Here is a 26,513-nt window from a genome sequence, read left to right on the forward strand (position 1 = left end):
GTTACCTCATTATATACCAGCATATTCCATCAAGATGGACTCAAAGCTATTCAACCTTTCCTTGGAAAGAGAGAGGGTTGCTTCCAGGAACATTCGAAAATGTTGTTAGATATGATCTCAATATGCTTAGAGAATAATGTCTTCTTGTTTGCCCAACAACTATTCTGACAGACCAGGGGAGTGGCAATGGGGGCCTGCTTTTCTCCCAGTTATGCCTGTCTGCACATGGGGTACTGGGAGGAGCAGGTCCTCATGTCTGAGCATGCTGCCACAATGAATACCAAAGTGAAACTCTGGTTAAGGTATATAGACGACTTGTTTCTTATATGGGATGGTACTGAAAATGAAGTGAGTGACTTTATACAAGAACTGAATGTCAACAATCTCAATATTCAGTTCACCAGCAGTGTCAGCACTCAATCTATTGTGTTCCTGGATGTGGAAATCTTTGTCCAGGATGGTAGCCTCCACACCAAGTTGTACCGTAAGCCCACAGCGGGTAACACACTGCTGCATGCTGGTAGCCATCATCCAGCACACCTGATACGGAGTATCCCCTATGGGGAGATGCTCCGTGTCAGGAGAATCTGCAGCAGTGAGGAAGAATGCCGGCTGGCACAATCCCAATGTAGGGCCCGTTTCCTCCAAAGGGGTTACAAACCAGAGACTATAGATAGTGCCACACGGAGAGCCAACAGAATGGACAGGACAGCACTCCTGGGCGCAGGAGTTAAACGGGTGAAGTCTCCCACTACTAGATCCTGTGATGAGACAAGGTTAATTATTGGATACAGCAATCAACATAAAAGTATTCATAAAATAATTAAGGAGAATTGGTCCCTTATTTCTAGTGATCCTGTCTTTGGCCCTGTTATGCCCAAATGTCCAAGTATAACTTATCGTAAAGCCCGGTCAATGCAAGATAGCTTGGTCTCAAGCAGCCCAGAGGTGGTAATGGGATCCTGGTTAGACAAAAGCAAGGGCTTCCTGAAATGTTTTACTTGTAAAGCATGCAAAAATGGTACCAGCAAGTCTGAAGTGAGCACGCCACTTTCCCCATTTCCTATTAAAATCAGGCAAAAACTAAACTGCAAATCTGAGTTTGCAGTTTATGTTTTAGAATGCCCTTGCGGGCTACGCTATGTAGGGAGCACAAGGCCACAAGTCCATAAACGTATTCTACAGCATCTGCGAGCAATCATCAATGTAGATCCTTCATACCCTGTAGCCAGACATTTTGAGAAGACCCATGGCAAAGATGCTTCCCTGCTCAAGTATTTTGTGATAGATTGTGTTCCCCCCCAGAAGAGGGGAGGCGACAGAGAGTCCCTGTTGCGAAAGCTAGAGACCCGTTACATAATACTACTAGATACTAAGACACCGCAAGGGCTTAACACTGGGGAGGACTGCCACACCTATCTATAGTAACTGTTTATTCTGTGATATACACATTGCACTTTCTACATCATCATTGTGTTTGTCCTGTAACTTTGAGTTTAAGCTAGGGTAATGAAACTTTAACATGCATCCTGGACCCCTCCTGACCTTTTTTGTAACTGTTTTTTCAAATTTTATTGACTTAACAATATTGCACTTTTTCTTGGTAGCACTTTATTGCCATCTTGACATGTTTGCACTAATTACGCGTATTTGCACATATTTAATTTAATCATTTACCTCAGTGCCAGTGTACAGCCCACTTGGGCACTATCTTCCTTGAATAGATATGAATGTGTGACAATTAGGATTACTTGTCATCCTTTTGCATTTATCCACTGTTGCCCCATTCAACATGCAAAGGGTGCTTCATTTTGATGGATTTTAATTGGCAATATTTATATGTGAATATTTATAGGTTTTAACTTGTATACTTAGTTTTAGAGGTTTTTACTGTATATTGATATAATGTTGCCATTAATGTACACATTGACTTTTGGTTACTGAGGCTTTACATTCAGGTTTGGAATTTGTATTTTACAGATATTAACTTTTAAATAACTGACTTGTATTTTATGTGCAAATAACGGCATTTATGCAGCAATCAACTTTGTGAAAAAATGGAAATAGTATTTTTTCCCTTTCCATTACATGTGATGGCACTGTTGCACTTTAAATGGGTGGTCAGCCCCCATGACGTCGTCATGTGATCAAGGCTATCTCTAGCCGAAATGCGTCATGGCGGACTGGTGCTGGGCTTAAAATCTAAATAAACAAAATATTGCACCATCCTGGGTCTTGCTGGTTCCTGTTTGTTCGTGTGGCTTTACCTGCTGTACTTGCGGACCTTTGGAGCTTTACATACTTCATATATATATATATATATATATATATATATATATATATATATATATATATATTGGTGTAAGCTCCGGGGTCTCCGAACGTGGGCGGGGATTATTCACTGTTTATGACTTTGATGAGTATACCCCTGGAAGAGAACTAGGATTACAGGTAAGTAACTTATCCTTCCTGGTCCCTAGCCAGACACGGAAGGGCGCAGACGGGCTTGTCTTAGGCGCACCTTCGGCTTGCCAGCTGCACACGCCCACGCTCTGGCTGCCATTAAATACCATGCCTTTAACAGGGACTAGACCGCCAACAAAAAGGCGACTAGCAACAGTAGAAACCAGACTATTAGTACTGAACACGACCTTGTAGTTGATGTTGAAATAATGCCCCAACTTTATTTCTCCAAAATTATAAGCACGTTAAAAGTGCAAGTACAACTAATACAGATAAAGAAATTGCAGTTCATAACAGTCTGCTGGCACTGAACACGACAGCATAATCTGTAGTAATAATCGTGCCCTAAACGTTTGTCTCCCCAGAGGTATTGGCGCTCTAACCGTGCAGGTACAGATACAATGAAAATAGGCTTAACAGTTCTAAAAATAGGTAAAAGAGTCTGGTATGGTGGTAATGCAATAAAATGCCCAGGCATTTTGAAAAATCTATTTGCATTGCTTCTTCAAGTGTGACCACCCTTAGAGAAGGTCAATAGGCCTGATTTTTATAATGATAGCCTTCGCCTGGTTTACTATAGGCATACCTAAAAGTCTTGAGCAAACCAGCACAAGCATACAAACATCAATGATTTCTCAGATTTACTGGGTCGAATCTGGATTTAGTTAGTTGACTATAGTGACCCTCTGTTGTTTCTTAGGCCTTTTAGAAGGGGTTCTAGTTTTTTCCACCTGCCATTTTGTACATATTTTCAATTTTGTGTGTAAGATTATGTGTGTGTGCATTAAAATAGTCTACCTTTTTAAAAAAAAGATCTGTGACTTGAAATTGATTTAGTGAGTGTTATTTCTGGCATTGCTAAGTTTTTAATTCCGATCCCACAGTTCCTCCAGAGCCAGCCTTAGACTGCTGTGCCTTTCCACCCTGAGAGTCAGTGCTACAAATACTTTCTCAGTTTTCAGGCATGCAGATTGGTGGCCCCAGGACAAGGGGGAGGAGGTAGTTGTTGACTCATTTGGTGCTGAATAACTTCTGATTGCCCTGGACCTCTCAACCCAGGTTTCTCACAATAGGCAACATAGTTTGCTCTAGTGCCTTTTGTAAAAAAAAGAAAATATTAATGTTTGAGTCTACATGGTACAGTTGCGTACGGCATTATTAACCTATTATTTTCCACCTCTTCAGCACTCAGACAGAGGAACGGAATGTAAAAGAGAGAAGGTAACATTACATCATTACTTCTATATTTAAGTCTTATCAAGCAAATGCAACTAATAGGGCACGCTGAGTTGACATTGTGGTAAAAAAATTGGATAGTTTAGCATGTTCAAATTGTCTGTGTTTTCTGTTACACTCAAACTACTGTAGTTAGTGTGAGAGTAGATTTTATTTCCTCTCTGATTAACTGTCTTTGCCGCTTAAATCTGGCTCTTATGAAATTCTCATCTTCAGTTGGTACAAACATTGATTGATGAGGAGTGGTGGCCCTGGTTGCCCCAGTATTGGAACTTTCATAGATTCCCATAGCTTGTATCATTCCCCATCGTCGGAATGGGAGTCTCGGTAACAAAAACAACCTATCAGTAGGTACAAAAGAGAAAGAAAAAGGCCTAGGCCTCATTCCCTTTTGTAGCATATCCATCTCTTTTTGCAAAAGAGACCAAAACTAAGCATCAGCCAATCAGAAGAGCCTCACCCCATAGAACCCTCCTGAAGGAAACTCAGAGCCTCAGATTTTCTACCGCCCGTTGTGCTGAGGGAGTCTCCTTTGAGCTCTGCTCATTTCTACTCTATTTGAGGATTTTTTCAATGTTTTTCTTCAGGATTGTTAGGTATTTCTTCTGAGATGTCTAACTAGGAGAGAAAAGACCTTTTCAAGTCATGTTCCACCTGTGGCAAGAAAAGGCTGTATGTGGAAGACAGGCATAAGGACTGTATTTGTTGCCTGTATCCAGATCATAAGACTGCGTACTGCAAGATCTGCCGCACCTTCTCTTCAAAGACCCTCCAGGACAGTGAGGGTCGCCTCCTCACTTGGCTCCAGAAATTAAAGTCAAGGAAGAAAACTGTGTCAAGCGACAGTGAGGACTCTTCTTCTGCAACATCATCTAGAAGGTCAGTCAAAAGGGGTAGGGCTTCCCCTTCACCTTCTGTGGAGCATCCAGTTAAGGCCTCAAAAAAGACCTCCGTGAGTCTGAGAGCCAAAGTCCTGTTAAATCTCCTCACCACGGTGTAAAGGAGAGGGAATGACCATCTACGCCTTCAGCAGTGAGGGAAACTGCTAAAAATTTTAAGAAACCATCTTCTCTGTCATCTGAGAAGTCAGAGAAAAGCTCCAAGTCGTCGACAACGCAGCAGAAGACTCTAAGGTGACGGAAGGTATATCATCGATGGGCGCGTCGACGGTACAGTCGGCATCGACGGGATCGTCGACGACAGTGACCGCGACGTCGATGAGGATTTCGTCGACGATGGTGACGACGACGGTATCGCCGACGAGAGCTTCGATGACAACAGCGGGAGCGTCAACGGTCTCGTCTACAGCATTGTCGATTACGCCCATCTCTTCAATGACAGTTCACCCGTCAACGGTGACTGGTCGTCGCCCAGTTTTCCTCTAACTACTCCATCGCCCACGGTACCGACGACGATGCAGTCGTCGACTGAGAAAATTACTCTTTCCTTGAAGAGGATAACACCGGACATTACGTCTCCAAGGAGGGTTACCCCCTTGCCTCCCGCTTTATTACTGGGGGAAGAAGAAGATGATTCTGATGAGGATGATCAGGACTCTTTTTGGTATGCTCACAGTCCCTCTCAACTGTTGGTAAAATGCCAAGAAAGGAACTCGGGGGGTCTGGTTCGGAGAAGACCTCCGGTTCGAGACGCACATTAAGAAACTGACCGGGGGCTGCTTTGGGACCCTTAAAGCGCTTCGGAAGTTTTTTCCTTATCTTCCTTCCTCAGCAAGAGAGTCAGTAGCGAGAGCTTTAATTCTCTCGCGTCTCGACTATGCCAACGCCTTGCTGACTGCCTCCCCGGCTTACCTAGTGAGGCGTCTCCAAGTAATTCAGAATGCGACCGCCAGACTTCTAGGTAATATCCCCAGCCGGGTGAGTGTAAAGAACCACTTGCAGAGTTTGCACTCGTTGCCGTTCCCTCAACGGATTATTTTTAAAATTCTTACATTGGCTCATAAGGCCATTAATGGACAAGGTCCTGCATTTTTGATGAAACGATTTAGTCGTTACTCTCCCAACAGACCTTTGCGCTCTGCTGCTCAACATCTGCTGCAGGTCCCACGTTTCCGGCGTTCCCGGCTGGGAGGGCAATCAGTGGCGGTGAAGGCCGCTGCGGCCTGGAATGATCTTCCATTATTCCTGCGAGCTACCTTGAACTTCGGCTCATTTAAAAAAGCCTTGAAAACACATTTGTTCAGGTTGGCCTCTTAGCTGCCTGTGTCTTATAGTTTTGTTTTTATTCGGTTTCTTCTCTCTTATCTTCGCGCCAGGATACTCCGGCAGTAATTGAGCGCGTAACAAAACAGCATAATAATAATAATAAAAATAACTCTGAGGGTGAGTTTCTTCATGAATGTTTGTACCAACACTCTTATCAACACCAGGAGACCGCAGGCCAGGAGATGTTGTCTGTTCCTTCCTCACTCTTGGCAGATCTCCATAGCATGCTGCAGGATTATAAAACCCGTTTTTTTCAGGCTCCACCTCAGGTTGCCTCTGTCCCGGCTGTTCAGACTACGCCTGCCCCCACGACTCCAATGATGGTTTCTCCGGAGTTGCCGACCCAAGTGTTCTCTCAGCCACAAACACCTGCTCCGAATATATCTCCAGTACTACCGGACGTTCAGGATGATTCCTCGGATGAGGATCAGGGGGGAACAGCGTTTACAACGCAACTTTTACAACAAAGTACCTTTACGACGCAACCATTACAACGCAACTTTTACAATGACTTGCGCTGGGGGGCGCTCTAGGATAGGGAATAGTTTTAATTTACTATCCAACACCTTCCCTACTATCCACGGGCACTGGAGTTGGAATAGTGAATTAAACTATTCACTATCCAGCGCCCCCCAACGCAAGTCGTTGTAACGACTTGCGTTGTAAAACTTGCGTCGTAAAGGCATGCGTTGTAAAAGCATGCGTTGTAGCGACGTACATCCGGATCAGGATGTTGATAACAGGCCTAATCAGGGCTAGGAATGGGATGAGTATGTGATCCCGGATCCAGCGTCACCTAGTCCGGACCCAGTGGATTCGCCCCCTGCTGCCATTCCTTCAAAACATCTGCGTCTCTTGCAGCTCGAAGTTCATCAGATGCTCCTCAAGGGAGCGGTGGAGCTGGTCCCCTTAACTCAGAGGGGAGAAGGATTCTATTCCAGGTTCTTCCTTGTAAAAAGACCCTGGAGAAATGGCGCCCTATTTTAGATCTCAGGGAGCTTAACCCCTATCTCATTTCCCAATCCTTTCGGATGGTTTCACTCCAGGATATCTTACGTCTCCTCAGTCCAGGGGATTTCATGGCCACTCTTGATCTTGAAGATGCGTATTTTCACATACCCATTCACCCAGCGCACACAAGGTTTCTTCAATTTACAGTAGCCAAGAGCCACTTTCAATTCAGGGTTTTACCCTTCGGACTTCGTTCTTCCCCCAAGGATCTTTACCAAGGTGCTGGCCCCGGTGGCAGCTTTCCTACGGAAACGTCATTTTCAGGTCTTCCCATACCTTGACGACTGGTTGCTGAAGGCCCCGTCCAGGGAGGCTGAGAGAGAAGCAGTCAACACATGTACAAACCTATTCCAGAATTTGGGTCTTACTCTCAACAGAGAGAAGTCATCTCTATTCCCGTCCAAGACGGGGCATTTCCTGGGAGCCATCTTGGACACAACTCTCAACAAAGCCTTTCCATCCTAAGAAAGGCAGGAAAAACTGAAATCCATGCGCTGTTATTGAGACAAAGAAAGTGTCTTTCAGTACGCCGTTACAAATCCCTTCTGGGAGTGATCTCTTCATGCATTCCTCTGATACCTTACTGCAGATTGCGGATGCGATCTCTTCAGGAACAGCTAGACAAACAATGGAGGCAAGTTCACGGCTCGTTCGACGACAAGGTGATGATTACTGTGGCAATGAATAAAAGCAGCCTTGTGGTGGACGAAGCAAGAAAACCTTTCCCGAGGTAAGCAATTCGGCTCCTCAAGTGGTAACGACGGATGCTTCACTGGAGGGCTGGGGCCCGGTGCTTCAGGATCTTCATGTCAGCGGGCATTGGTTGCCCCAGCACCGTCATTTTCACATCAACCTCCTGGAACTCAGGGCAATCAGGCTGCCACTACAGGCGTTTCTCCCACGACTTCAGGGGTCGGCGGTTCTCGTCCGCACGGACAACACCACGGCCATGCACTACATAAACTAGGAAAGGGGTACCAGATCTCTTCCGTTATCTCAAGAGGCCCAGAACATTTGGGAGTGGGCTAATCTACACGGAATATCACTGCAGGCAGAACATCTACCAGGAGTACTAAACGAAAAGGCGGACAGACTCAGCAGGCTGTCGTCAGTCAGCCACGAATGGAAACTGAACCAGACGATACTGGACGACATTTTTCATCGGTGGGGGAAACCTTCAATAGATCTCTTTGCCACCCCGGCCAGTTTTACGCAAGCAGGCTTCACCATCGAGGATCATTAGGGTATGCGCTTTCGATAGCTTGGTCAAGAGCATTTGCGTACGCCTTTCCCCCCATTACGGTGATTCTGAGGCTGCTCAGGAAGATCAAGACGGAACCGTGCAAGATGATCTTAATAGCTCCTGCTTGGCAGAGGCAGTTCTGGTTCACGGAGCTACACCTTCTGTCTCTGGTTCCTTCACTTACTTTACGGGTGATTCTGGATCTTCTCATGATGTGTCACGGGCAGATTTGGCATCCGGACCCATGTTCTTTACACCTGACAGCATGGCTCCTGAGCAGCGAGAATTCATAAACCTTCCCATCTCAAATGAGATAAGAGAAGTTCTGTCTCAAGCTAGATCCCCTTCCACTAACAAGACTTACCGTTTGAAATGGAAAAGATTTTGCATTTGGTGCCGGAAGGAGAGAGTGGACCCTTTCTCTTCTCAGCCTCATCAACTTCTACCTTATCTCTTGTCCTTGGCTAAGGCAGGATCCATAAAGGTTCACTTGGCAGCAATCTCTCGCTACAGATGCACTGCATCTGGACCTTCTCACTGGTCATCCAGAATTATTAAGCAGTTTCTCAAGGGCTTATTTCGAGTCTTTCCCCCGGTGAGGCCTCCGCCTCCTACATGGCATTTGAATTTGGTTCTCGCACAGCTCATGAAAAATCCCTTTGAACCAATTCATCGGGCAGACATGACATTTCTTTCTTGGAAATTGGCTCTTCTTCTTGCTCTCACATCAGCAAGACGCATTGGGGAATTACAGGCTCTCACAATACAGGAACCTTTTCTCCAGTTCAAGCGAAATACTGTGATTTAAGAACTAATCTGAGGTTCATACCAAAAGTGCCTTCAGACTTTCATCTAAATGAACCTGTGATTCTCAAGTCTTTCTTTCCTCACCCTTCCACACCAGCGGAGAGGTCACTTCATTCTCTGGATGTGCAGCGGTGCTTGAAATTTTATTTAGATTGCACCAAAGGGTTTCATAAATCTTCTCAATTATTCATCGCTTTTGATGGTCCTCTCAAGGGCCTTCCACTGTCAAAGCAGAGTATTGCGAGATGGATCTCCAGTGCCATTCTATGCTGCCACTCTACAGCGGGTAAGCCTCTGAACAGCAGGATCAGAGCACACTCCACAAGATCCGTGGCTTCCTCTATAGCTCTCTTCGCGGGAGTACACATCAGAGACATTTGCAGAGCTGCGACTTGGAGCAGCGCGCACACCTTTACGAAGCATAACTGCTTGGAATCCTTGACACAGGAAGACACAGCTGTGGGCCAGGCAGTCCTGAGGAACCTCTTCCACTGATTGGTGAGCTTTCCCTACTATCCCTCTTTCCTATTTCTGCACATTTTGTATTTACTGTTAGTACGGATTGTTATTTCAATATGTGGTTTACTTATTCTCCTATGAAAGTATGGATACTGACATGTCTCTTTATTTATGTCACTAAATGTGCTTTATTGCTTACTGCTAGCTACTCTGATACAAGCAATGGGAATCTATGAAAGTTCCAATAATGGGGTAGACAACAAGTTACTTACCTGTAACTTTGGTTCCCCAGTATTGGTAACTTTCATAGATTCCCATTCGCCCACCCTCCTCCCCTGGGAAAGCTCAGCCTTCAGCAGAGGTGGTTACTGTTACACAACGGCTACGAAAATCAGAGGCTCTGAGGTTCCTTCAGGAGGGTTCTAGGGGGTGAGGCTCTTCTGGTTGGCTGATGCTTAGTTTTGATCTATTTTGCAAAAAGAGGTGGATATGCTACAAAAGGGAATGAGGCCTAGGCCTTTTTCTTTTTCTTTCTCTTTTGTACCTACTGCTAGGTTATTTTTGTTACCGAGACTCCCATTCCGACGACGGGGAATGATACAAGCTATGGGAATCTATGAAAGTTCCAATACTGGGGAACCAAAGTTACAGGTAAGTAACTTGTTTTCTTACTGGTTATTGAATACTGTTAATATCACGTGTATCCGCATGTTTTGTACATTGTGGCAAAAAGATTAAGAACCAAAAACCACATTAACGTTGTGAGTTTACTGTACGGCTGTGTGCTGTACAACAGCCCACACTCATCCATTAACATGGCACTGCAAGCCTAAAACGATAATTTCCAAAGATCGATTGCAGACAAGATGAAGAATTCACAAACAGTAAATGTACTCAAAATATGTAATCATAAAATACAAGAGTCCAAATCCCTTCGAGCCCTCCAGTGATCAGATTGACCAGTTTTTTTACTTCTTGGATATAAAGCAAGAACATAAATTAATGGAGAGACGCTTGCTTAAAGTACAGCAATAATTACCTAAGACAACAGAACAATAACATATGAGAAGGTTTACCAGATGAGTTCAAAAGGACACTGTTGGACTCACCCTTCCTTGTAAAACAATCGCCCATGTAAATAAAAAGATCAGTTAAGAAACAGAAGTTTAAATCACCCTGCTTCATATACTCAAACCGTATACCTCGACCTATGCCATTGAAGGTAATCATTGTTTCTTCCCAAATTACTGTCAAAGTCTCCTCATTCTCAGTCAAATGAGATCTCACAGTGTCCCATCACAGTAAAGCGCTCTCCCTAAAAGTTTCAAAAGATTTTAACTTTGATTAAAGACCTGATTAAGATCTTGATGGGGAGGAAACTCTGTTGCATCGACAATGGAGTTGCCTCCCTGCCAAGACTATGACCCGGCCGCCCATTTTAAATGTGGGCAGACCATAGTTTGATGACGGCAGAGACTACTCTCTCACGGTACCAACAACAAAGAGTTTACAGAGTTCCCCGGACAAAGTCAACTAAATGACTAACGTGAACCTCTCTCTCATATTGAGTTCAACAGAAAAAAGTGAATGTTGTGAACCCTTTACGGAATTCGGGGATGCCTCACACAGGTCACCGGTTGGACGACTATTGTCATCCCACCCGGCGATCGTCCAGCGTCATCATCGGTATCCTGCCCCTGCGACAGACTGGCGGTGCAATGCCTGTCGGGCAGCACCGGATGCTGCACTTTGGCGGGGTTCTTTTATTCCTTAGCCAAAGGGTGTGTGAGTGTGAGGGGCCTAAAAAAGTGCAATAGTGAGCGTGAGTGTGGTCTAAAAAAAGTCAGTGGAGTCCATGGGGAAAAGAATTTAATAGTATGGCTCACTGCTTTATTAAAAGGAACGATAAGGGGTATTGAGGCGGGACAATTAAAGTAATCGTGCCTCATTCAACCCTTAGTGAACGTGTGGTCAACATGTTTCTTGCCGCTCAGGCAATTCATCAGGACCAAAAAGGAAGCTCATATAATTGCTGACAGATCCCTCAGTAATCAGAGGAATCAAGTATACGACCTGGAGTGTGTCGTAGGGACAATCCTTCGTCCAGTCCCTCCCAAGAGCTAGGCAAGGAAAAGGAGAAAGAGTGTTATCAGAGATATAATTAGAAATGTGTCTATGTTCCCCTAGCTATCGTTAAATTAAAACCAATAACATGCTGGTGATGCATATCGGGGTGTAGATGGGTTTGTGAAGACCCCATCATGGAGACACTTTTGAGTGAGAGAGACGGTCCAAATCCCTCGTGGAAGAGGAATCACCACATTATATGTGTAAACAGTGCTCATTAAGCCGGCATGTGATATGTGTGCACTGAAAATGGCTCGCACAGTGGTCTATACTCATATCGTCTATCGTGACATGCCATGCCTACATTTCATTTGAGCAAGCAACTGTAAGTGTGCACATTCACACACGTAAAATTCAAATTAAAATTATTTCCAGACAATCAGAAGAAAGAGAACCACATCGACACTCTAGCTCAACAAATCAATGGCCACCGCAAGTTGGCGCCTGTGTGGTGAACAAGCCTTAATGTGAGATATTCAACACGCTGGGGACGGTCGCCATGCAAGCCTTACCCGTGATCCCAGGGTCGGACAGCTCTCACGCGCTGACCTGGTGGGGCCAGAAATAGGTTACGGAACCTGAAACGAATCAACAGTGCCGCCAAGTCAGGGTGTTGTTGCTTAGCGGGACGGCTCATCGTCATCTGTGGTCCCGCAGAGGGTCCGCCACGGCGATCGGAAAGGACCGCTCGCGGGGGTCCTTGCATGAATCAGTGCGCCTTACCTGATTATCGCTGGCAGAGGGCGTCTAGTCACCTACCCCTCCCACGTCGGTATTACCGCAGGTCAGCCGGTGGAGTCGCGACCAGCCGCTGCCTCAGATAAGACCATGAAACGCGACTCCACCGGCTGACCTGCGGTAATACCGACGTGGGAGGGGTAGGTGACTAGACGCCCTCTGCCAGCGATAATCAGGTAAGGCGCACTGATTCATGCAAGGACCCCCGCGAGCGGTCCTTTCCGATCGCCGTGGCGGACCCTCTGCGGGACCACAGATGACGATGAGCCGTCCCGCTAAGCAACAACACCCTGACTTGGCGGCACTGTTGATTCGTTTCAGGTTCCGTAACCTATTTCTGGCCCCACCAGGTCAGCGCGTGAGAGCTGTCCGACCCTGGGATCACGGGTAAGGCTTGCATGGCGACCGTCCCCAGCGTGTTGAATATCTCACATTAAGGCTTGTTCACCACACAGGCGCCAACTTGCGGTGGCCATTGATTTGTTGAGCTAGAGTGTCGATGTGGTTCTCTTTCTTCTGATTGTCTGGAAATAATTTTAATTTGAATTTTACGTGTGTGAATGTGCACACTTACAGTTGCTTGCTCAAATGAAATGTAGGCATGGCATGTCACGATAGACGATATGAGTATAGACCACTGTGCGAGCCATTTTCAGTGCACACATATCACATGCCGGCTTAATGAGCACTGTTTACACATATAATGTGGTGATTCCTCTTCCACGAGGGATTTGGACCGTCTCTCTCACTCAAAAGTGTCTCCATGATGGGGTCTTCACAAACCCATCTACACCCCGATATGCATCACCAGCATGTTATTGGTTTTAATTTAACGATAGCTAGGGGAACATAGACACATTTCTAATTATATCTCTGATAACACTCTTTCTCCTTTTCCTTGCCTAGCTCTTGGGAGGGACTGGACGAAGGATTGTCCCTACGACACACTCCAGGTCGTATACTTGATTCCTCTGATTACTGAGGGATCTGTCAGCAATTATATGAGCTTCCTTTTTGGTCCTGATGAATTGCCTGAGCGGCAAGAAACATGTTGACCACACGTTCACTAAGGGTTGAATGAGGCACGATTACTTTAATTGTCCCGCCTCAATACCCCTTATCGTTCCTTTTAATAAAGCAGTGAGCCATACTATTAAATTCTTTTCCCCATGGACTCCACTGACTTTTTTTAGACCACACTCACGCTCACTATTGCACTTTTTTAGGCCCCTCACACTCACACACCCTTTGGCTAAGGAATAAAAGAACCCCGCCAAAGTGCAGCATCCGGTGCTGCCCGACAGGCATTGCACCGCCAGTCTGTCGCAGGGGCAGGATACCGATGATGACGCTGGACGATCGCCGGGTGGGATGACAATAGTCGTCCAACCGGTGACCTGTGTGAGGCATCCCCAAATTCCGTAAAGGGTTCACAACATTCACTTTTTTCTGTTGAACTCAATATGAGAGAGAGGTTCACGTTAGTCATTTAGTTGACTTTGTCCGGGGAACTCTGTAAACTCTTTGTTGTTGGTACTTTCTGGGACACATACATTGGACCCCGTTAAAAATTGTCCTATTTTTATGATTCCCCCTTGTTGATACAACTACTCTCTCACGGTCACATGTTCTCCGATGGCCCGACCGATTGTAACTGTGCAGTATGGCTCTGTCATGTTTGACGGAGCTTTCTAGCAATGTGACAATGCATTGGCCAGAACCGCCTTGACGGAGGTTCCAATCAATGCTTGAAATGTCTTCAGGGCCGATGGCCATTTTCCAAATTTGACAATCAGGACCTCCTCTAGGGCAATGCAATCATTTAATCTGTCGCCCTGGCAGAGATCGGGCTGACCTCCCAAATTTTAATTTGCCCCTAAGTTCTTTTTAGACTTTCCCATTGGCAGCATCTTTGATGTGAAGTGTGAGGTCTGTCTTCTTTAAATCTGCAGGAATATCGATTTTAAAAAGATTGAAGTGAATTGGTTAAAATATTGATGCCCGAGGTACCCCAGCAAGGAAAGGTACACTGTGCATTTCTCTTGCATTGTTACGTGAAAAGTACATTCTACCAGGTAGCTAGTCAGCAGGTTTACCACGTAGCTTCTAAACTTGACAATAGTGAACTTGTAGATCAGTCCTGTGTGCTGTACATGGTCAAAGGATTTGGCTACATCCAGAAAAGTAACTCTAATTAATTTTTTTAAGTTAAACCCATTGCTTATAATGTCTGCCACTCTGATTAGTTAGTGATTCATAGAAGGTTCTTTCCAGAACTCAAACAGGTCTTTTGAGAGAAGATTTCCACTAGATATTAAGCCACCGAGGCGGACAACAATGCTCTTTTTGAAGAGCTTGACTAAGTTATATAGCAAACTTATAAGATATAAGTTTGCAGGATTTGTCAGTGATTTTCAAGATTTAAGAAATTCAGTGGCTCTACCTTTTTTCCAGACCTTAGTAAAGTACTAGTGATGCATATATATGTTGAAGATTTCATCAAGACGACCCTCCACTGCATTTGGGAGTGTCTTGATTGCCAGGTAAGTTATAACATTTCTTCTTTGGTGCCTTGCCGTTTTTCAGTTTCTTTCTAAAACTAAGGGCCTTATTATGACTTTGGGGGTGTGGGAGCAGGACCACCATGCTGCTGCCCCTCTCTACACTGCCAAAGCCAAAACAGACCACCTGCCAGATGACAACTTTTTAAGTCGCTGGCAGGCAGTTTCTACGGTGATGCATTTTAAATAAGCACCGCAATGGGAATGTCACAATGTTGTGCATTTTGTTACTCCAGTATTGGAACTTTAATAGATTACTGTGACGAGGAGGACCCGGACTCGGGCCCTCCTGGCCTACCTGTTAATATCTCCCCTCTTTTTGCACAGCATACAGACGCCTGGAAGACGCCCGCGGACGCGACCTATGACCCCGGGATGTATGAAACGGACCCGTGTTCTTTAATTGGGCGGAGCTGGAGCCAGACACCGCCCACCTACTGCACGTAAAACCCAGCCCAGACTCTGCTCAGGTGTGTGATACACCCGGAGGCGGAGAAGGAGAGTGTTGGCGAGAGGACGGAGCGGACGGAGCGAACTGGAGATCGAGGAGAGAGGGAGACTGGTGGACGGCGGAGGAGAGTCAGGAAGAGCGAAGGTCGGAGGAGGCGAGAGGGGATCCGAGGACCGAGGAGGCGACTCAGGGAGAGCAGAGGACGGAGACATCAAGGGGAGAAGAGCGGAGCCCGGAAGGAGCAGGAGGCGGAGACCGAGACTCCAACGACAAGCCGGGAGGCCAACGGGACGGCGCATCGCCCAGCCACACTTCCCGAGAAGTGTGGCTAGAACAGGTACGGGCTCGCTTCACGGGCTGGGCGGGACGTAGGTGGAGTAAACCACCCTGAGGAGCATTCGGCACACCTAGTGCTAAAACCTCCCCCTCACTTACCGGCACTGAGACAGGGTTTTGTAAATAGCACGTGTGTGTCCTCACTATCCCCCCCCCCCTTTTCAACCGGCAAGGTGGAGCCGGACTAACGCTGGTTTCCTTTTCTTCCAGTCGGCGGCTGAACCATCGGGGACAACGGAGGAAGATCTGCCTACGACTCCCAGAAGACACCGGGAGCGGCGACTGGGAACCACGAGATTCACTACAGAGGAGATCGACGACCCCCTCCCATTCTACCGCCTACCAGTGCAGAAGAGGCGTCTGTACAAATCAATAAAACCCGCTTTGCCAAGCACCCCGTTGTCCGTGAGCCTTTTTGAATTCCCAGGCGAAGTGCCACAAGTGGTGGAGAATGCGGGCACAGAAGTAGCCATCCAGGACACAAAGATGGAAGACATGCTACAGGCGCTCATAAAAGGACAGGAACAGTTGGGATGGGCTGTGGAGCAACAGCTCGCCTCCGCCCAGCTGGACAGAGACACGTTCAGAAACTCCGTGGTGACAAGATTAGAGGGGTTACAACAGACCGGCGCCCCTGTCGTCACCCAGCCCAGAGACATCCGTCCACAGCACACCCCCTCGGGAATCTCCCTGCAAAAGTACGTAGCAGGCGAGGACCCAGACGCGTTCCTGACAAATTTTGAGAGGGTGGCTCTGGCATGCGGGTGGCCATAGGAGAAATGGCCGTTTTTTCTCGCACCCCTACTAACCGGTGAGGCGCAGGCGGCTTACCAGGTCGCCAACAGCACCGGACAGACGCCGTATGGACAGATCAAAGAGATCATCCTAGATCATTTAGGGTTGGATGCAGAGGCTTACCGGGTGCGCTTTCGCAAAGAAAGAGGACTCCCCGGAGACAATCCAAAGACACTGTTTTATAGGCTGAAAACAGCGGCCGACAAATGGCTCACCCCCATGACCCGCACCAAAGAGGAAATAATGGATAGGATATACCTCGAGCAATTCCTCGAGGCCCTTCCTTATGAGACACAGAGGTGGCTGAGGCAGCATTCCAATTTGTCCACAAAACAGGCAATGGAGATGGCTACTACGTTCTTTAGGGCACAACCCCGTCTGCATAACACTGAACCTGAGAAAGCAACTAGACCGACACTCCGGCCGGAGCGTCGGCCTCGAGGCCCCCCCGGACTCCCTACTCCACGTTCTGCTCCCCCGGATATACCACCATTTCGGGGTCCCCAATGCTTTGACTGTGGAGCGTGGGGTCACATCGCCCGCCTGTGCCCCCAAAAACGGCCCCAAGAGGAACCCATGGACGTCGGGTACATACCAAAGGCAGTGATGTACACCGCCGAACTCGGAGGATCGTACCACGTGAGTGTCAAGGTCAATGGAACAGTGGTCAGTGCGCTCCTAGATTCGGGATGTAAACAGTCCGTAATACAGGGATGTTTTGTGAGACCCCTCCAGATAATGCCGGATGCGACAGTCTATATCAAATGCATTCACGGTCAAGGGTTACCCGGTGGCGTATATCCCCATAGACCTAGAAGGCCACACCACCCTAGTGGTGAAGGTAGGGGTCTTGGATGCCCTTCCAGAGAAACTCATATTAGGGACAGACAACCCCCATTTCTTAGACATGTTCAAGGGCCAGGTTTTGGAGGGCAGGAACCCCAATACCCCTCAACTTCCGGCCCTGATGGCCCCTGACCCCTGGGAAGGCGACAGGAGTTTCAGATTCGCCCCAGCCAACGATACCAACCTCTTCAACGCCTGGGAACAAGCACATGCTGACCAAAACAGCCCCCAACCACGTTATCCCCGCTTCCTGATCAAAGACGACCTTCTATATCGATAAGCGAAACAGGAAGACCCACTCCAACTTATTGTCCCGACTTGTTTCAGGGACCAAATTATGTTCTACGCCCACACGCACTTATTGGCAGGTCACACAGATAGCGAGAAGACCACACAGAACATACTGCGCAGCTTTTATTGGCCAGGCGTGTACCAGGATATCAAGACACACTGTCAAACGTGCAACATATGCCAACGCAAAAATACACAAAGGCCACCGGCGGGACCCCTACAACCTCTTCCTATCATAGGAACACCCTTCGAGAGAGTAGGCATGGACCTCATAGGACCCCTACCAAAAACAAGGAGGGGGCACCAATACGCCCTGGTAATCGTGGATTACTCCACTCGCTTCCCGGAAGCCTTTCCTCTGAAAGACCCCACCTCGCGGAACATCGCAGAGAAATTCTTGGAGCTGTTTTCGAGAGTGGGATTCCCTAAAGAGGTCCTAACGGATCAAGGCACCCCGTTCATGTCACGAGTCATGAAAGAAGTATGCCAACTCCTAGGCCTCCATCAGATCCGGACGTCGGTTTATCATCCTCAGACGGACGGACTGGTGGAGCGATATAACGGTACCCTGAAATCCGTGCTGAACAAAATGCTCGCAGTGAACGGAAACGACTGGGACCTGCTGTTACCTTTGGCCTTATACGACATTAGAGGCCAGAAACAGAGCAGTTTGGGCTGTTCCTCTTTTGAGATGCTGTATGGGAGACAGCCCAGGAGCCTTCTGGAGATGACCAAGGAAGTGTGGGAAGCGGAATCCTCAGGAGAAACCAGGACCTTGCTAGAATATAGCCAAAACCTAAAGAATAAATTGGGGAAAATACGCGAATTGGCCGTTACCCAGTTGGAGGACAAACAGAAGCAGCAACAAAGACATTACGACAAGAGCAAGAAGTGGAGACGTCTCGACATTGGTGATTGGGCTCTAGTGTTACTACCCTCCCCCACAAAGAAGTTCCAGAACGAGTGGCAAGGACCCTACAAAGTCATAGAGACGATAGGGAAAACAACCTATCGTCTACAGCTAAGTGGGAGGAAAAACCAGATATTCCACATAAACCTCATGAAGAAATGGCTAGGCTCTCCTCCTGTGGCCTCCCACCTCTCAGCCCTCTCGGACCCCGTCTCTGAAACCACGGTGAAAGAACTAGTTATTAATGACGAACTACTCCGAAAGGAACAAGAGGAGCTACAAAAGATCTTACGGCCTTTCGAGCCCATATTTTCTAACCTTCCGGGGACGACCAGATTAACGGAACATCGAATAGAGACTCCGGAGGGCGTCACGGTGAAGCAACGGCCCTACAGAATCCCGGCGGCAAAAAGGGAGGTGATAAGCAAAGAGGTGAAGGAGATGTTGAAACTAGGAGTGATTCGTCCATCAAGAAGTGAATGGTCATCGCCCATAGTGATGGTGCCCAAACCGGCGGGCAGTAGCAGGTTCTGCATGGATTTTAGAGCACTAAACGCTGTGTCATCCTGCGATGCATACCCGATACCCAGGATCGACGAGCTCATTGAAAAACTAGGGGACGCAAAATACATCAGCACCCTCGACCTAATCAAAGGGTACTGGCAAGTCCCATTGCGTGAAAAGGACCGAGAGAAAACTGCCTTCGCCACTCCTGATGGCCTTTACGAATTCAACGTGCTCCCCTTCGGCCTTCATGGGGCACCGGCCACCTTCCAAAGATTGATGAACGAGGTACTGAGAGATCACCAGGGGTATAGTTCGGCCTACCTAGACGACATCATTATATTCAGTCCGTCCTGGGAGAAACACCTACAGCACCTACAGAGCGTTCTACAACAACTCAGCAGAGCAGGACTGCACATCAACTCGAAGAAGTCCAGAATCGGATTCCAAAAGGTCAAGTATCTTGGATATGTCCTAGGGCACGGAGTAATAGAGCCCCAGCACGAAAAAGTCAGAGCCATAGCCGACACGCCTTTTCCCAGAAGTCAGAAAGAAATGAGAGCCTTTTTGGGGCTAGTGGGCTACTATAGGCGGTTTATCCCCTCTTTCTCAGACATAGCCGCCCCGTTGACCGACACTCTAAGAAAACAATCCCCAAACCATGACTTCCAGAGCCCCTCTCCAGCAATGTGGAAAGCCTTCCAAACCCTGAAGAGGGCCATCACGACAAGCCCGGCACTTCCCTCCCCTGACTCTACGAAGACATTTGTGTTACATACGGACGCTTCCGACTACGGAATCGGGGCAGTACTGTCTCAAGAGAAAGGGGCTGGAGTGGAACAGCCCATACTCTACATCAGCCGCAAATTGTTCCCCAGGGAGGTGAGGTACCCCACGATCGATCGAAAAGGAATGTCTCGCCATTAGATGGGCTGTCGAGAAACTGAGGTATTACCTGGAGGGGCATCAGTTCATCCTATATACTGACCATGCGCCACTCTTGTGGATGAGTCGTAACATATCGAACAACTCTAGGGTCATGAGGTGGTTCCTGGCACTCCAACCATTCCGATTCCAGGTCCGTCACCGAAAGGGGAAGGACAACGCCAACGTCGACTATCTGTCCCGCTATCCTCTCCCTGATCGGGAGAATCCTAGGGGGGAGGGGTGTGACGAGGAGGACCCGGACTCGGGCCCTCCTGGCCTACCTGTTAATATCTCCCCTCTTTTTGCACAGCATACAGACGCCTGGAAGACGCCCGCGGACGCGACCTATGACCCCGGGATGTATGAAACTGACCCGTGTTTCTTTAATTGGGCGGAGCTGGAGCCAGACACCGCCCACCTACTGCAGGTAAAACCCAGCCCAGACTCTGCTCAGGTGTGTGATACACCCGGAGGCGAAGAAGGAGAGTGTTGGCGAGAGGACGGAGCGGACGGAGCGAACTGGAGATCGAGGAGAGAGGGAGACTGGTGGACAGCGGAGGAGAGTCAGGAAGAGCGAAGGTCGGAGGAGGCGAGAGGGGATCCGAGGACCGAGGAGGCGACTCAGGGAGAGCAGAGGACGGAGACATCAAGGGGAGAAGAGCGGAGCCCGGAAGAGCAGGAGGCGGCGACCGAGACTCCAACGACAAGCCGGGAGGCCAACGGGACGGCGCATCGCCCAGCCACACTTCCCGAGAAGTGTGGCTAGAACAGGTACGGGCTCGCTTCACTGGCTGGGCGGGACGGAGGTGGAGTAAACCACCCTGAGGAGCATTCGGCACACCTAGTGCTAAACCCCCCCCCCTCACTTACAGGCACTGGTACAGGGTTTTGTAAATAGCACGTGTGTGTCCTCACTACCCCCCCCCCCCCCCTTTTCAACCAGCAAGGTGGAGCCGGACTAACACTGGTTTCCTTTTCTTCCTGTCGGCGGCTGAACCATCGGGGACAACGGAGGAAGATCGGCCTACGACTCCCAGAAGACACCGGGAGCGGCGACTGGGAACCACGAGATTCACTACAGAGGAGATCGACGACCCCCTCCCATTCTACCGCCTACCAGTGCAGAAGAGGCGTCTGTACAAATCAATAAAACCCGCTTTGCCAAGCACCCCGTTGTCCGTGAGCCTTTTTGAATTCCCAGGCAAAGTGCCACAATTACCATGCTTGAATTGCTCCCCGTTGTTGAGATGGAAGTTCCCGGTATACATAAAATAGCACTAGAAACCATTACAGAAAAAGAAACTAGGCCTAGGCCCATTCTAGTTTTGTAACATACCCATCTCTTTTTGTAAAAGAGACCAAATAAAATGAACAACCAATCAGATTAGCCTCACCCTCTAGAACCTTCCTGAGAGAATCTCAGACCCTCAGATTTTCTACCGCATGTTGTGCAAGGGAGTCTCCTTTGAGCTCAGTTTGTTTCTATCAACCTTATTCCTCCAGTTTTTTCACCTGTTTTTCTTTAACAACTGCTTAGACTACGTGCCAAAATGTCTGACAAGGAGAAGAAAGCCCTCTATAAACCGTGTGCAACCTGTTCTAAGTAGAGACTTTATGTGTAGGACAAGCACAAGGATTGCATTTACTGTCTGTACCCAGACCATAAGGCAGCAGACTGTAAGGTATGCCGGACCTTCTCAACAAAAACTTTGCGAGACCGTGAGGGGCGTCTCTTGACCTGGCTCCAGAAGCTTAAGTCAAGGAAGGAGCCAGTCGCCAGTGATAGTGATGAGGCCTCCTCCGCTTCATCTTCTAGGAGGTCTGTGAAAAGAGGTAGGTCGTCTCCTTCACCTTCTAAAGACCGTCCAAGTAAAGCCTCGAAAAAGACCTCTCATAGGTCTGAAAGGCGCAGTCCTAACAAATCTCATCACCAAGGTGTAAAGGAGAGGGAAGGACTATCAGCAGGAGTGACATCAGAGAGGAAGTAAAGTTTAGTTCCTCCATCTTCTGTTCCTTCTGATGGCAAACTTGTGAAGAAAATTCATCTGTCGACAATGCTGTCAACGACTCCGTCGACGAAGACTTCAGAGATACAAAGTCCTCGTTTCCTTCAAATCTGACTCCGTCGACGTGCTAGTCCTCGTCTCCTTCGCCTACGCTGCAAGGTTCGGGGTCGACGGCATCGACGCCGGTTGTGGGATCTGCAGTAGTGGCTACTCTGTCGTCGACAATGGTGTCGACGGCTTCGACGACGGCAGTGGTGACGACGACAACCACATCTACGACGATCCATCATACGCCGCTGTGGTGACAACGATTTTGACAACGGTACCGTCGATGGCGTTCATGTCTTCATCGACGAACCTCACAACATCGTCGACGACCTTGTCGACGAAGGAAAAACTTGCAATTACTATCAGGAAGCGCCATATTACCCCTGAGATGACTTCCCCCAGGAGGGTGACACCTCTCCCACCTGCACTCCTCCTTGAAGAGGAGAGATCTGAGGAGGATGACGGCCGTATGGGTATGCAAATAGCCCATCTCAGTTGCACGCTAAGTGCTAGGACACAGACTCTGAGGAAGAATACGTGGAGGAGCAGGAGTATGTTCCTCCCGTGGGTTATCACGAGGTCTACCAGCAACAGATGGTCTCTATGCCTTCCTCCAAACTACCGGACTTACAATTTATGCTTTCGGATTATAGACGGAGATTTCAAACATACTCACCAGCTCCGGTTGGGGTACCAGTTACAGCTGTTCCATCTGCACTGCCTTCTACCCCTCAATTGCCATCGCCACCACCACTGCCCGTGGCTCCAGATCCTCCGCCAATCAATCAGTGAACTTGTAGAGCGCGCTACTTACCCGTGAGGGTCTCAAGGCGCTGAGGGGGGGTACTGCAACTGCTCGAAGAGCCAAGTCTTGAGGAGCCTTCTGAACGTGAGCAGGTCTTGGGTCTCTCGTAGATGGGTGGGGAGGGTGTTCCAGGTCTTGGCGGCGAGGAAAGAAAAAGATCTGCTGCCAGAGGTTGTTTGTTGGATGCGCGGTACGGTGGCAAGGGCGAGGTTGGCGGAGCGGATCTGGCAGGCGGGGGTATAGAAGTTGAGTCTGTTGTTCAGGTAGGCTGGTCCGGTGTTGTGGAGTGCTTTGTGTGTGTGGATGAGGAGTTTGAATGTGATCCTCTTGTTGACGGGGAGCCAGTGCAGGTCTCTGAGATGGGAGGTGATGTGGCTGTGGCGGGAAACTTTGTGGGTCAGTCGGGCTGAGGCGTTCTGGATGCGTTGTAGTCGTCGCCGGTGTTTGGCCGGAATTCCTGCGTAGAGTCCGTTGCCGTAGTCCAGCCTGCTGCTGACGAGGGCTTGGGTCACTGTTTTTCTTGTTTCGATTGGGATCCACTTGTATATCCTGCAAAGCATGCGGAGGGTGTTGTAGCAGGAGGAGGAGATGGCATTGACCTGTTTCGACATGGAGAGGGAGGAGTCGAAGACAAACCCTAGGTTGCGTGCGTGGTCTGTGGGAGTTGGAGCTGCTCCTAGTGTGATCGGCCACTATGAGTTGTCCCATTCAGAGGGGGTGGGACTAGGATGAGGACCTCCGTCTTGTCCGAGTTCAGTTTCAGGCAGCTGCTCCTCATCCACTCGGCGACGGCCTTTATTCCCTCGTGGATGTTGGTTTTGGCAGTGTGCGGGTCCTTGGTGAGAGAGAGGATGAGCTGGGTGTCGTCGGCGTAGGAGATGATGTTAAGGTCGTGCTGGCGGGCCACTTGTGCGAGGGGGGCCATGTAGACGTTGAACAGCGTCGGGCTGAGGGATGAGCCCTGGGGTACGCCGCAGATGATGTCGGTGGCTTCGGAGCAGAAGGGCAGGAGGCGGACTCTCTGGGTTCTGCTGGAGAGGAAGGACGTGGTCCAGTCCAGGGCCTTCTTCTGGATACCGGCTTCTTAGAGGCGTGTTCTTAGTGTGCGGTGGCAGACCGCGTCGAAGGCGACTGACAGGTCCAGGAGGATGAGGATGACGTTTCGCCGTTGTCTAGTTGGAACCTGATGTAGTCTGTGACGGCGATGAGGGCAGTTTCGGTGCTGTGGTTGCATCTGAATCCGGACTGGGATGGGTCTAGGATGTTGTCCTCGAGGTGGCGGGTCAGCTGCATGTTGGCGATTTTCTCGATGACTTTCGCCGGGAAGGGGAGCAGGAAGATGGGCCAGAAGTTCTTGAGGTCTTTGGGGTCCGCCTTGGGCTTCTTGAGGAGTGCGTTGATATCGGCGTGCTTCCAGCTTTCCGGAAATGTTGCTGTGTCGAAGGAGATGTTGATCTTCCGCAGTTGGGGAGCGATGGTTGCGTCCGCTTTGTTGAACACGTGGTGTGGGCAGGGGTCTGACGGAGATCCTCAGTGGGTGGAGTTCATGACCTTGCGTGTCTCTTCGTCGTTGACGTGGGACCAGGAGGTCAGCTGGTTGGTACAGGTGGCGTTCGGGGTGTGGTTTGTTGTGGTCGGGCGGATGGGGAGTTGAAGCTGTCGTGGATGTCTGCGATCTTGCGATGGAAGAACGTGGCCAGTGAGTCGCACAGATCTTGCGAGGGCGGGATGTCGTTGGTGTTGGCGCCGGGGTTGGAGAGTTCTTTCACTATGTTGAAAAGTTCTTTGCTGTTGTGTGCGTTGTTGTCCAGTCGGGCTTTGAAGGACGATCTCTTGGCTGTTCTGATGAGGTGGTGGTGTCTGCGAATGGCGTCCTTGTGGGCTGTGTGGCTGTCTGGTGCGCGGTCGTGGATCCATTTCTTCTCCAGCTTCCGGCATGTTCGGTTGGAGATCTGAAGTTCTTTGGTGAACCAGGTGGCTTTCTTGCTGGGGTGGTTGGCGGCGGGTTTCTTGGTCGGGGCGAGGATGTTGGCGCAGTCGTCGATCCACTGTCTGAAATTACGGGTGGCGGCGTCTGTGGGTTCGGTGGGTGGGTTCTGGGTGAGGGTGGAGGTCAGCTGGTCCTCGGTGACTTTGCTCCAGCAGCGGTAGGGCAGCTTTTTGGTGCGGTGGTGCGTGGCTGGTTTCTTGAAGGTGAAGTGAATGCATCGATGGTTCGTCCAGTGGAGTTCGGTGGTGTGGTTGAAGGTGATGTGGGTGTCTGTGGAGAAGATGGGGTCGAGCGTGTGGCCGGCGGCGTGGGTGGGTTCGGTGACGAGTTGTCGGAGGCTGAGGTTGGCGAGGTTGTCGATCAGGGCGGTGGAGTTGGCGTTGTTGTTGTTTTCGAGGTGGAACTTCAGGTCCCCGAGGAGGATGTAGTCCGTGGAGGCGAGTGCGTGGGTGCTGGCGAGGTCGGCGACGGAGTCGCTGAAGAGGGCCCGGGGGGTCTGTAGATGAGTGTTCCTCTGAGGGTGGTGTTGGGGTCGGTGTGGATCCGGAAGTGAAGGTGTTCGACAGAATTGATGAAGTCGCCTGCAAGGGTGTGGACCTGGAGGCTGGACTTGTGGACGATGGCTATTCCTCCTCCCATCCCGTTGGTGCGGTCTCTGCGAGTGATCTTGTAGCAGTCCAGGATGGCTATGGCGATGTCCGGTGCCGAGGAGTCGTTCGACCAGGTCTCGGTCAGGAAGGCAACGTCTGGGGCGATGTTGTTGAGCAGGTCCCAGAGCTTGACGGCGTGTTTGCGCGCGGAGCGGGTGTTGAGGAGAATGCAGCGGAGGGGGTTGGGTCCGGTCCTTGGGGGTTTGGTGGTTCTGTCGCAGGTGAAGTTGCAGGTGTGGTAGGAGAAGGGTCCGTGTGTGCGTTTCGTGGCGGCCTGGAAGCAGCGGTGGTCTCGGCCGGTGTTGAGTGCATGGAGGGTGTTGGCGTCGTAACGCAGTCCCGCGGTGTGGAGAACGCGTGGTCCAGCGGTTCTGGCGCTGGGCGCGGATGGGCGCAGACGGGCTTGCCTCTGGCGCGTCTCTGGCGCGCTAGCGGCGCGGCCGCGCAGCGGCCCCCATAAGTAGGGAGGAGGGAGGGAGGAGCAGCTGGGAGGCGGGTGGGAGGCAGCCAATGGGGTCGGGGGCGGGGACACAAGGAACGCAGCGAACGCAGCGGTGGGAAACCAGGAAGGCAAGGGGGCGGCGGCGGGAGCGGGGAAAGTAACGAAGGATACTACAGAGAAGGGCAAAAACACAACAGATTATACAGTGCCAAACAGCAGAAATTGCGGAGAAATACAACAGAAATTACAGCGCAACCCCGGCACACTAAGCAATATCGGGGATGACAGGTAGCCTCGAACACAGGGCTCTCAGCAGCAGCGGGGACGGGCGCACTCAGGTGGAGCTGCCCGGCGTGGGGAGCGACTGGCCTCAACACGGGTCAAGGGTCGCCTCATCCAGAATGATACCTCTGATGAGGACCAGGGCAACGTCACTCTTCCAGATCCAGAACGGAGTGGAATGACTATATCATTCCTGATCCAGCTTTGCTTTCACCAGCTCCAGTGGACTCTACCCCTGGAGACATAGGGGGTTTCCATAAATTGATGGAAAGGGCTGCTAAGAGGTTCGAACTGCCCATTCCTACGGTGCAGTCCGAATGTTTCTTATATGACTTCAAAGAGCCTTACAGAAAATCAGTT

The 26,513-nt window shown here is 49.4% G+C and overlaps 1 protein-coding gene across 7 annotated transcripts in view; it reads left to right on the top strand.

The window, feature by feature from the left end:
- LOC144798645 (uncharacterized) overlaps positions 1–26,513 on the top strand; it is a 657,474-nt gene that overhangs the window by 495,880 nt on the left and 135,081 nt on the right. For 5 of the 7 annotated variants that reach the window (XM_078669622.1, XM_078669624.1, XM_078669626.1 and 2 more), the window contains one exon: positions 3,649–3,684. The exons of the other annotated variants lie outside the window; for them this stretch is intronic. In XM_078669622.1, coding sequence (XP_078525748.1) covers positions 3,649–3,684 — 36 coding nt within the window. The remainder of the gene's footprint in view (positions 1–3,648; positions 3,685–26,513) is intronic. 7 annotated transcript variants of the gene reach the window in all.

Source organism: Lissotriton helveticus, chromosome 12 (assembly GCF_964261635.1).
Source record: "Lissotriton helveticus chromosome 12, aLisHel1.1, whole genome shotgun sequence".
NCBI lineage: Eukaryota > Metazoa > Chordata > Amphibia > Caudata > Salamandridae > Lissotriton > Lissotriton helveticus.